At 53.3% G+C, this 12,168-nt stretch overlaps 1 protein-coding gene across 1 annotated transcript in view; it reads left to right on the top strand.

The window, feature by feature from the left end:
* The window catches only part of Efcab6 (EF-hand calcium binding domain 6), a 94,450-nt gene that overhangs the window by 56,375 nt on the left and 25,907 nt on the right, over positions 1–12,168 (top strand). The window contains exons 12-13 of the mRNA XM_023702548.1: positions 3,991–4,186; positions 7,589–7,780. Coding sequence (XP_023558316.1) covers positions 3,991–4,186; positions 7,589–7,780 — 388 coding nt within the window. The remainder of the gene's footprint in view (positions 1–3,990; positions 4,187–7,588; positions 7,781–12,168) is intronic.

The raw sequence follows: 12,168 nt of genomic DNA, 5'->3' as shown, positions 1-12,168 counted from the left end.
AGGTGGGCGTGGCTTGCTTCTTTCAAGGCGGCCTCCTTTTTCCTGACTTCCGGTGAGAAGTCCAGCACCATTCTTGTCTCTGTTCCTCTGCTGGCAAGTGTTTTGTTCTGTTTCTAAAGTCAGTCATGATGACCGCAGATGCTTTTTCTTCCTTCCTGTCTTTCCTGATATTTTAGTTTAACAGCTGTGCTTCCCCGCAGCTCTTGGCTCCTCTGTCTTGTTTGCTTTCTCCCTTCCCTCATTTGAAAGGTTTCCGTCCAGACACTGAGCTCATGGACTCTTCTTCCTCCTCCCTTGCCTACTCACTTGGCATGCCCAGAGAGGTGCTCTCTGTTTCTCCTCCTCTGCCTTCACCTGGCAATGCCTCTCTTGATGCCAGTCCCCCAACCGCTCTGCTCCGAGTGCCCTTTCACCCTTGCCTGGCACCCACTTTCCCGGTGTGGCTCCTCATATCTCACAATAGTTTCAGTTTCCCAGTCTGGTGCTTCCAAAGCATGTGTCATCCTAGAGGCTGGCTCTGGGGCTCGTTCGTCTGCTTAACTGTTCTTGTCCCATTGTCTGAATGCCCTGCAGGCTCCCTGGTGTTGCTGCCAGCTACGACATAGGGCAGCAGAGGAGGGACCAGTCCTCTAGGGTGGACGCTTGGCCCTTGGCCAGGCGCTCACTCTTCCCCGTGGCATGCAGTGCCAGGACCACGGGTTCCCTAATGTCCCTGCTTGTGTGTCTCCTGTTTTCTTTGAGTTTCACTAACAACTGCTTCCAAAGCTGAGTGTGCTTTGCGACCCAGGGTGTCGAGGGACACTGGGTGTGGTAGGACAGTCTTGGGCAGGGGAAGTGTCCTGTGACTGCAGGACTGCAGTCTCTGAGTGGGTCTGAGTCCCTGGGCTGCATCTGGAGGTGTCTTTTACTTTATGTGCTTTTTTCCCCACTTTTAGGTATGACAGGAAGACTTAGGGGGCTGGAGCAGGGTCTTAGTCACTTTCCTGGGGCTGACACACCACACCCAATACTGAAGAGTAAAGGAGGAGAGGTTTACTTGGCTCCCTGGGCAGCTGGCTCCAAAGCAGGACTGTGAGGAGAGGGGGGGCTCACTCGCAACATGGTGGACAGAAGGTAGTGCTGAGGAGGGAGAGAAACCCTACCGGGACACGCTGCCCCGCCTCTTCTAGCCAGGCCCTGCCTCCCGACATTAAATTGAGCTCTGCTGCTTTCCAGTCATCTTCCAAAATGAGCCCTCCTTTGAGTGTGTGGGGCTTTGGGGACATCCAGATATAAACCATAACACAGGGGCCATGCCCTTTCCTCAGGGCGTGAGGTCTGGTCAAGTCTCTTCCCAGGGAAAGTGTTATAGAGAAGCTCCGGGCAGGGTGACCTTCCCCTCTTCTGGGGAACTCTAACCTGGGGATCTCCCTCAGGTCTTCTCTGTGAGAAGCTGGTGGGGTCCCGCAGGGACAGCCCGTGGGCAGGTAGCTCCTGAGGCTGGACCGGGGGCGTCCCCCTCATAGCCAGCCCTAACCAGCCAGTCAGGATTGCCACCTGCCTGTTCCCACCAGCCCCCATGCCAGTGGCTTTGCCTCCAGGAAAGCAGCCCCAGCAGCGAGTCCCTGGATGAGCGTCTCCTTTCCCAGATTTCAGGGTGACGTCTCTCCCGTGACCTCACTTTTCTGCTGGGCCCAGGAAAGAGTCTTGGGCATTCTCTCGCTCTTGGGGGAATGTAGAAGCTCCAAGCTCTGTGCAGGGCCCCTCTTCCCTCCCCTCCGCCCCCTTTTCGTTTCTCGATGCACATTCTCCTCTTGCTAGAGAACCTCCTGAAGGAACTTCCTAAGAAAGGCAGGTAGGAAATAAGCTTTCTGAGTTATTCCTGAATCTTTAAAAAAAAATTTCCTTCACACAGTTTGGTAGCTTGTATAAGCTTCAAATCCTAGAGAGATAATCATTTTCCTTTAAAAAAAAAAAACCCTGGGGGGCTTGCCGGTTAGCTCAGTTATTTAAAGTAGTGCTTGGGCAAACGCAGCCAGTTGTAGGGGACCACAGTTTGATCCCCAGCTCCACAAGTCACACCACACCCGCCCTTAAGGCAGCCTGAACTAGCCAAAAAACAAAAACAAAACAAAACAAAAAAACCCTAAAGATATCTCAGCATTGTGTTCAAGCTGTGAGAAGTCCAATGTTGTGTGGTGTGTGTGTGTGTGTGTGTGTACAGAAAGTGACAATTGTTTCATCCTCAAATGCTTATATGTCTTTGTCTTCTTTTAAAAAATCTTTCTAAAAATTTATTTATTTACTGGATACAGGGTCTCACTGCACAGCGCACAGTGCTCCTCCTGTCTCAGCCTCCCCAGCACTGGGATTGCAGGCGTGCACCCCAATGCCCCGGCTCGGTGGCCAGCACTGCATGTGGTACCAGGAATCACACAACCTGGCGCTTGCCAAGCAGACACCTACGCTGCCAAGCTATCTCCCCAGCCCCTGCGCTTGTCTTTCTTAATCAGAATCTTTTTTTCATTGAATCTACCTCCAAGTGAATAAAAACATACGCATTCGATGAATAAATCGTGGGGAAGTAGCTGAAGATAAACCATTAACTAAATGATTACCTGCATCTTGGTAAAGTGTAGTTAGGCCTGCTACTTTCATAAACAATACACAGAACTGCAGAAGTTCTCTAATCCACCTTTCCGTGAGGGAGACCAACTTCTTCACATGCAGAAGCTGTAATAAGGGTGCTCCACGAAGCTGCCAGCTTCTTCTGAAAGACCTCTTAATGATAAGCATCCCAGCTATGGGTAATTACGTGGGGATTATTCTTTTCCAGATCCAAAACAGGCTTTTCTACATAGTATGGGGAGATTAGCATGTGCATTTGGTTGCATTACTCCATATTAATACCACGCTGATGAAGCTGCGTTGACTGTCCTTGTCGTCCGTGTCCCCCACGAGCCACCGCGGGCTGAGCGCTGCTGCTCTGCCACTGTGAGCTGGAGACGTCCGGCTCTCGGCTCCTCTCTCAGAAGCAGGTCGCAGTCCCTGGGACTTCTCTCTCCCTCTGACCGATGCCCCGCTCGGTCCCACGCTGCTGTTGGGTTCCACCCAGGCGAAGGAGGCTTTACGTGTTTGAGGGCCAGCAATGGCCCAAGAGCTAAGTGACAGAAATATGGACCTGGAATGTGTGGCGGCTCTAAGTTGCATTATTTTACATCTTTAATAAACATCCTCTGGAGTCTCAGGGAACTTTTGGATTTTATCCACAATCTATCACTCCAGGATGTTGAGGCCATTTCTTCTGGGTCACAGTTGGGGAGCCTCTAGGTCTACACGGATGTCCTGCTGGCGGTAGACAGAGAAACGGGCTTTTTGAGAAAATGTTAAGCTACACAAGGCTCATACAGATACCTTTGGAGACCTGTTAGCATGGCAGCTTCCTTTCTGCCCTTCTTGATGAGGAGTTTAGCATCCATTTTCCCCGGTCCCTCTTGTCCTCCACTGTCCCTGAGCTGTCTCCTTCTTTCCTGACTCCTTGGCAAGTCCTCATCATTACAGCCCTGATGACCGCAGGAGCTCCTCTCTGGGCCCCTTGCTGTCCCCCAGCCCACAGCCTCACTTCCAGGCCATCTCTGACAGCACTGTCAGCTGTGACCCCACCCCACGAGGCCCCTCTGCAAATAGCACATCCCTGCCAAAGTTCGCTGTCTGCCCCACTTCCTCTCGCTGTCTTCTGCTCTCAGAGCTGGGAGGCCTGCCATCCACTGAGGATGGGTCTTCAGGACAGGCCACCTGTGGCATGAGCCCCTCTCGCCTCTCCTGGCCCTTACCCACTCCCTCCTCTGGCAGCATTTGTGTGCCTAAGGACTGAGGGCAGGGAACCGCGTCACAAAGCCGTTTGCTTTCTCCACATTGCCTTGTGCTCTGCGACTGTTTGGTGAATGAATAACCAACTGACAGATTGCTTTAAAATTAACATATCCTCTTTTCTTTTCCTGGGGGGACAAGTTTGGGAATCATCTGCCATGATAACACCATCAATTACCTTGACTTCTTGAGAGCGCTGGAAAACAGCAAGGCAGCTAGACCTCAGCCCAAAGAGAAGGAAGAAGCCATGCCAACCAACTTCTCCACGCTGAGCCTGGAGGCGGTGGTGAGGCACATCCAGGAGGTGGTCAGCACCGCCCAGCTGGCCCTGGTGCAGGTATGGCGCCCGCTTCACTGCAGAGCGGCTCTCGGCTCACGCAGGGCTCCTCGGCCCCCCTACAGGCCCTGCCTCCGTGTCTGGCTGGTCCCAGCCAGATTGTTGGTTTGAACAGCTGTGTACACATGCTTGCTCGGTGAAGCACCCCGATTCTGCCTGGTGTGTGTTCTCAGGGGCTGAAGTGCCCACAGTGCAGAAGGTTCTCTGAGTAGGTCACACTAAGGGCTTCTAGCAGAGAACAACAGAGGCCTTTGGGTAGCAGCAGCTCACACGTCCGTGAGCTTTCAGCCCGGCCAAGCATGGGCCCAGGGAGGTGAGAGACACAAGGTAGCTGTGAAGAGGATGAGCCAGTGGGCTGTGCCAAAGAGCGACTGCTCTGTGAAGGTGGCTGGAAGGCTGGGTCCCTGTGGAGGTTGTCACTTTGCAGCTTACATCTGTGTGGCGCTTGGGAGGCTGCCACGCGCTGGTGTGCATGGAATGGTGCTGCAGACGAGGCCTGTGCCCTTGAAGACAGTGCTCTGGGGCCTCACTGGGGGAGGTGGGGCTGTTCTCTGGGGCAGACTGAGCTCAGGGTCTTGTGCGGCAGAGCTGGGAGGAGCACAGGCAGGAAGGACAAGGGGTGTGTCCCAAACCTTTTTCAAATCTAGGAGGCTCCAAGAGTGAAAGCCACAAAGACCTTTAATTGAGATGTGCATTTGCTCTCCTGATTTTTTTGTTTTTCCTTTTTTCTTTTTTTGAGGTAGGATCTCACTATGTAGAGCAGGCTGACCTGTAGCTCATTTATTTTGCCCAGGCTGGCCTCAAACTCATGGTGATCCTCCTGCCTCAGCCTCCCGAGTGCTGGGATTACAGGTTTGCACCATGATGCCAGACTCTCCTGATGTATTAAGAGGCTGGACTTTAGTGTCTAGCTTTTCAAAGACGCCCCAGGCCAGAAGGCCTTTACAAGACTCTTCCAGGTGGGCTGGAACAACAAAAGACCACCAGGGAGAACACCATTCCCACTCCTGAGATACAGAAGTGTTTTGGGAGCCATATCCCATCTCCTCAGTGTGGGGAGGTGTGGTGTGAGGGATGGCTGAGGTGAAGAGCAGAGAGACAGGCAGGGCCCTCTGGCCTGCGAGATGCCCATGAACTCGCCTCTGTCCCAGACAGCACACTGGGAGCGCCCAGGTGTCTTCTCTGCAGGTTTAGCATCTTTATGTCCTCACTGCTCATCTAAAGAAGTAGTCGTATGAGTGCATGTGGCCCTCGGGAAACCCCATGAACACGAGGGCCACTAGGCCTTCCGTGTGCCAAAGCTGCCCTGCTCAGTGACCTTGCAAACCTAGCAGACTCAGGTGTCCCCAGGGACCGGAAGTGGACTGAACGGTGGCGGCACAGCCCTGTCCAAGGCAGCTCCCCTGCAGCCCACGGCTGGGCCGGAAGCCCCAGCCATTGCCAGAGCTCATCATTTCCAGGAGCAGTTTACAAATTCCAAGCATTTTCACAATTGATTACTGGCAGCCAGGATCTAGCATAGAAAGACCCATAGCGCGGAGCCCCCTAGGTCCGCAGGACACTGTGGAGGCTGTTTCCGTGGGATCTCCAATGTCTTGTACAACAGACTCCTTGATCTACCACATTTGGGGCGTGAGCTGGGGAATGAAGCGAGGGCCTTCAGGCCGAACTACATCCCAAGCCCTTTTTAACTTTAAAATTCTTAAAAATTCTGGCAGTGTCTCTCAGTCACTCAGCTGCCCAGGGACCACAGGCATGTGCCCGCCACGTTCCTTTTGATGATCATCCTTAGTATGAGTAGAAAATCTAGCATGTGCCATGGGCCTACCACCGTATTTTCCAGTACAGTCTGTAAGGCTCATAGACACCCTTGGAGTTCTTCCACCTTTATTAGCAAAGAAGCCGAGGTCCAGAGGTCGAAGACAGCTGATGGGCAGTGCAGCCTGGGTTCAAAGCTCAGTTCCTGATCCCAGGGCCCTGAGACCTCCATTGTCCACCTCTGTGTCCTGTTACTGCAGGAGAAGTACAGTTCTGAAGCTATCCAATGGCACCCTGGTTCACGAACTCAGTTTGTTCCACGGTTCTGGTTGAGCTGAGCTACCACTGGTAGCTTGGTAGGTGAACAGGCCACACATAGGTCACGCCCTGGGGTGCGCCTCCTTAGCTGGGAGTGAGAATGAACTAATTAATGAACAGTTCTGTGGAGGAATACAGTTTGGGGTTTGCAGACACATTCAATCCTTTCTTTAAAAAAAGGTCTTCATCTACCGCTTCATACAGATTTCCTAGTGCAATAAAAATGAATGATTTTGTTTCGACAGATGGGAAAAATATGCTTGCTTTTTATAGCACAGTTTTGCACTTTCTCAGTTGACTATCTGTGAGGCTGGATTCACACGATGGCCCCAGCCGCTCCCACCCAGGCCGGGCAGTGGGACCTGCTTGCGAGGCTTCGGCCACGGAGAAGCCGGGTCACAGCCTCAGTGCAGCGGCCTGGTCCACTCGGGATCCGACCCCCCCGCCCTCCCTCCGGAGTCTCCCATCCGGGCACTGTGCAGAAGGCCAGGAGCCCCTGAGCAAAAGCAGGTTGCTCTCCTGTCCTTGGTGAGCAGGGCCGGGGAGCCGGAAGGGGGGTGCCAGCCTGGGCTCCCCCGTCACCTTCTTCCGGCCTCCCAGGGACAGATGAATGAACTTCGGCCTGAGCGCTACAGTCCGTGGCACACGGCCCGCCCTGCCTCCTCCAACAGTGCAGCACTCACTGAGTAATTCAGAGCTTGCTGTGCAAGACCACGTAGCCTAGATTTCATCGCTGTCTCAGTTACGCTTCACTCGTTGCTGGGACAAATACCTCACACTCAAAATGAGGGAAGGAAAGGTTTATTTAGCTCACAGTTGTTGGAGGTTTCACGGTTTAAAGCGGCCTGAATTACGTAGCAAGACTTCGGAGCTTTATTTGCTCAGGAAAGAGGGTCAGAGCCTCTGTCTTCTCCAAACATCTCTCTGCCAGAGGCGGCCTCGATCACAGACACGCTACAGGCCCTGCAGGAGAGGCTGGGGTGCCTCCATGTCCGGGATGACCCTCTCCACACCTCCGAGGGAGGCCGCTGGCCTGGGTGGAAGCAGAGTGCAAGCTGCCAGTTTAACGTTCGCTCCTCCCTGGCCCCGCCCCTCAAGCCACGCCCTACACTGGCCCCGCCCCTCAAGCCACGCCCTGCCTTGGCCCCGCCCCCTCGATCCTGGCCCCGCCCCTCAAACAGCCCGCTGCTCTTGCGTTTGCCAGGACAATTGGATACAAACCATAACAATCACATTCCACATAAGTGATGCTCAAAATAGGCTTGAAATGTTCACTTGACAGTAGCAGTTGCCATGTTTTTCCTCCTTTAATTTCTTTTTTTAAAGGCATTTTCTGCATTAGACAAAGAGGACACCGGGTTTGTAAAGGCTACAGATTTCGGACAAGTCCTCAAGGATTTCTGCTACAAGCTAACCGACAGCCAGTACCATTACTTTTTGAGGAAACTAAGAATTCATTTAACGCCCTACATACACTGGAAGTATTTTCTCGAGAACTTCGGCTGCTTCCTAGAAGAGGTGAGGCTCTGCGGCACATACTGAGCATCTCGCTGTGTAAGGGAGAAGCCAAGCTTAGTTTTTACTACATGGGTAATGGATTGAAAGTACATCAGATAAGTCGGCAATCACCTTATGTCATTAGCTCGCTGGAAATGAGCACTCATTCAAATGCTACATGCAGTACTGGAAAGTGAATGAGTATCCTGTACTTCATTGGAAAGATATTTTATTTTATTCTATTCCAATGAGGATTGGTCCCTGGCTCTCTTAGCACTGCAAGGAAACTTAGATCCCATACGATGATCCCCTGCAGAGCGATGCCCCCCCCATGGATGGCAAAGGCCAGGAGGCGTGAGCAAGTGGGCAGTGGGTTGGCAGAGGCAGTGGTGGGAGGAGAGTTGCCCAGGGGAGCCAGGGCGGGCTTCTGAGCCGGGGGGGGGGGGTGTCCGGCCGCTGGGCAATCCCTTCTTCCTGCTGCCTGCCCTCTATGGCTGCGCAAAGTGTCTCTCCCCAACAAGCTTCATGCCTCTGCACTCTGCACACAGACAGGCCAAGGTCTGCAGCCGCAGGTCCAGCCTAGCTGCAACCAGCCGCCCTGTGTCTTTAGCTGCCATCCTGGGCAGGGCACTGTGCGGAAAGAGCTGGGGCACACAGGTGCCTCGGTCCTGCATTTGTGGAAGGGAAGGGAGAAAAAGCAGGTGAAAAGGTCAGAGAGGCTACAAGAGCTATGTCCCCTCAGACTGGTGGGAAGGGGTCTAAGTCCCCCGGGGCTGGTTGACTCTGCCACTCCCAGGCACCTGCTTGTGTGCAGAGTGGGACAATAAGCACTTGAGTGCTGGTCTTGTATCCAGCAAGAATTCCTGGAAATGAGGCTCCCAGAGTGGTCCGCTTGATCTTCTTCTTATTATTTTTTTTTAAATTTTATGTATATGGTACAAGGTCTCACTATGCAGCTCAGACTCGAAATGATGCTCCTGTCTCAGCCTCCCCAACGCTGGGATTACAGTCATGCACCACCACACCCAGTCTTGGTGGCCGACTCAGCGCACCTGGTGTGGTGCTGGCATGGCATGTGGTGCCGGGGTTCAAACCTGTGCTTGCCTAAGCAGGCGCTTAGACCACTGAGCTCTCTGTGGCCCCGCTTGATCTTTCTTAAGGTTTGCGGTTAATAATCGAAACAGCAGGTAACACCCAGGTGCCTCCCAGGTAGCTGCTGAGTGTTACATCCTTTTGGTCTCTGTGGGGCGCAAGCTATTAATACACCTGTGTTGTGGATCCAGGCAGCGGCACAGAGACACAGGTGACTAACCCGTAGCCACCCAGCGCCTGAGGGGCAGATCTAGTCTGTGAACCCCAGAGGTCCATCTCCTGCCTCCAGGCCCCTAAACTCTTGCCTTCTGTGGTTTGGTTTTCCTATTTTACCATTCACATGGCCACCCCTGAGTGTATACTATTATCTTTTAAAACTTTACATAAATGCCGCTCTTTAGAATGCTTGCTACACTTAGGTTTTCTTGCTTGCTAGTACGAACTTAAGATGCGTGCGCCTTAGTGTGCTGGCTTTATCTCCCTCACTGAGGCAACTATAAAAAGCCTAAGCCACCAGCCTGCCGTGAAAGGGCGAGCTGCTGTGGGTGTCAGGCACGCTGAGCGAGGACATTGCCCTCGGTTTCCTGTCTTACAATCGGGCCCACCAGCCGCGCGGGGGCTCCCGCCGCCGCGGAGTTGCTGCCACAGTCATAGCAGCGCAGTCTCCCCTGGGGAGAGTCCAGGGGAGCGCCTGCTGTGCCCCAGCCCTGCCAGCCCTCGAGACCTGGTCCTCCATAAGCTTACGCTGTGGGCCACCCGAGTTTCCCATTCTGAAAATTCCCAGGAAAGCTCTAGTCTTTTGTTGCCGTGCGAATTGCAAAACCTCCGCCTGGCCAGTGGCCCGTTGGGGCTGTTTATGGTGGGCCTCGGTAGTTTTGATAATTATATTTTCTATGATTTTAAAAGCAATGTATGCTGTCTGCAGAAAGTTTGGGCAATGTAGGGAACTGTATAGAAGCAGTCATCCGGACCCCACAGTCACGCACGGCGGCAAAGAGCGCCTCAACCGATCCTTGGCGAGCCCTGAGCCGACATCTGAATATTGTTCCCAGCAAGGAAGGGGACAGGCAGGCTCCACGGAACCCCATCATCACCTGGTCCCCGGCAGGGACAGGCAGGGCAGGCCCCGCGTCAGGGCCCATGTCCCGTTTGTGCGCTGCACTGCCCTGGGGATGTGGGGCTTTGCTGTTGCACTGGTTTTTCTTTTTTCTATTTCTAATGCTTCACATTTTTTCCGAGTGACATGGTTGAGTTTCCTGTCTTTTTTCACTGATGTTATATTACATCGTGTCACTCAGAGGTTTTCCAAGCATGAGTCACAAATGTCTGCAAAGCATTCTGTTGGCGCCCTTCTCCTTTATTTTTTCACTCTGGTTTTGGTGGCCAGCTCAGTGTGCCCAGGGCACTAGGGCCGGCATGGCATGAGGTACAGGAACTGAACCCAGGTCCTTGCACTTCCCAGGCAAGGGCTTATGCTGCTGAGCTACCTCCCCTGCCCAACGCCCTTCTTTTTAAACATGTAGATGTTTCCCTCCAGGCTCTGTCACTATATGTTACCCTGCAGTGAACACTTTATATGTAAATCTATATTCACATTTTGGGTTCTTTCCAGAGAAATAAAATAAATGAGACCAAAGGATAGGAGCATTTTTTTTTATTGATTCAAAAGCTGCCCCTTATATGTTTTTAAATTTTTTCTGTTAGGTTGAACCCCAGGAAATCATTCTACAAGTCATTAATAATTGGATATTGATAATTATGTGTGGCTTCTGCCTGCATTTGTACAAGTCCTTTGCCTGTCACACACTCTTGGGGATGTGCTGATGATTTTGAGAAGCACAGAACCCCCAGGGGATGAGTGCGTGCACGTCTCGCCCTCTCCTACACCCGGCTGCGGGGAGGGGCAGCATGCCCTGTGTGCCACTGGGTTTGGGGTGCCCAGGGCTTTCCACACTTCTGTGAGTTTGTGTGTGTGTGTCTTTTGTTTGTGGCACTGTAATTTATGTCCATATTGAAATAAAATGGAGTTGTTGGGAGAAATTTAAAAGCAGATCATTTGACTTTCCGTTCTCCCACCCTGATCCTGTACCTCAAAACCCTTGACCCAGGGTCATGCTGATTCTTCAGCCCATGCCTTCCCCTGTCCTGGCTTGCTGGTAGCAGTCGTGTCCTCAGGCCCTTTCTCCATCTGCACTGCTCAGGGTGGGTTTAGCAGCACAGACAGATGCGGCGGTGTCTTCCAGGGAGACAGACCAGGAAGAGGGACAGGTTGTGTCATGTGTCAGACTCCTGGAGGGCCTGGCAGAGAGCAGGACAGTGACTGTGGTTAGAGGGGCAGAGTCCATGCTGTGGGGACAACAGGGACAGTTTCCAGGACCAGGTGAGGGCAGGCTGGGACCCCAGGCCAGGACTCAGCTTTCGAACCCACCAGCCCTGCCAGCCCTTTCGCAAGGGGTCGCCCTCAGCCTTGGAAGCACTTTGCCCGCAGCTTGTGATGAGCTGAGAGAAGAGGCGATGTGCTGGGCTGCCCGGGCACTGCCTCTGCCCATGCTTCCATGGAGGTTGGCACCCCTCACTTACCAAGGGGATAGGCTGGGAGAAGGACTCCTGGGCTGAAGGATGACCGAGGCCAATGGGACAGGTGACCACAGCTGTTCTAGCCATGGCCAGTCACAGTGCGTGTGGGGACCTGCTCTGTCCTGCTTATCGTCCAGCTGGTGTCCTGTCCTTGGCTGCACAGAAGTAGCTGCCTCTCTCTGGGCCACAGAGAATTTCTGCCACCGATTCTGGGGCCAGGGTGACCGAGTAGCGGGAGGAGCTGTGGTAGAAACGCAGCTCGTGCAGCATGAAGCCTTCTGAGGTTTAATCCCAGGGTTGGCTTGATAGAAGGAAAGAGAAGTAACAAATAGCAGGGGCCGCCAATACATTGTCCTTAAGCTCATTAAATAGGCTACCAGCCATCCTGCTCCTCCCGGGGATGCAGAGGAGGCAAGTAATTAAAAAGAGATTACCAAGATGTAATTAAGACGGGCGCTACCTCTCCTGCTACCTCTCCTCGCAGAGGCATGCAGCAACCACTCCCTCCCCGGGCCAGCGCCGTTCTTGGGAAGGAGAGAGGAGGAATCGCAGTGGGCACCTGGACTGCGACCTCAAGCAGAGGACTGGTGTGCAGGGTACAGACGGCACAACTGAGCCGCGCGCAGCCCATGCCTCTACCTCCACCCTAAAAGCTCGCGAGGATCTGTTGTCCCGCCTGACTGTCGCACAGACGTGGGGAGGCTGAGAGCTCTAGTGCCAGGCGCTGCCCACCTCCCCGT

Source organism: Octodon degus, unplaced genomic scaffold, assembly GCF_000260255.1.
Source record: "Octodon degus isolate 3935 unplaced genomic scaffold, OctDeg1.0 scaffold00153, whole genome shotgun sequence".
Classification (NCBI taxonomy): domain Eukaryota; kingdom Metazoa; phylum Chordata; class Mammalia; order Rodentia; family Octodontidae; genus Octodon; species Octodon degus.
The sequence above is the reverse complement of the archived record's forward strand: the minus strand, read 5'-3'. Positions and strand labels throughout refer to the sequence as shown.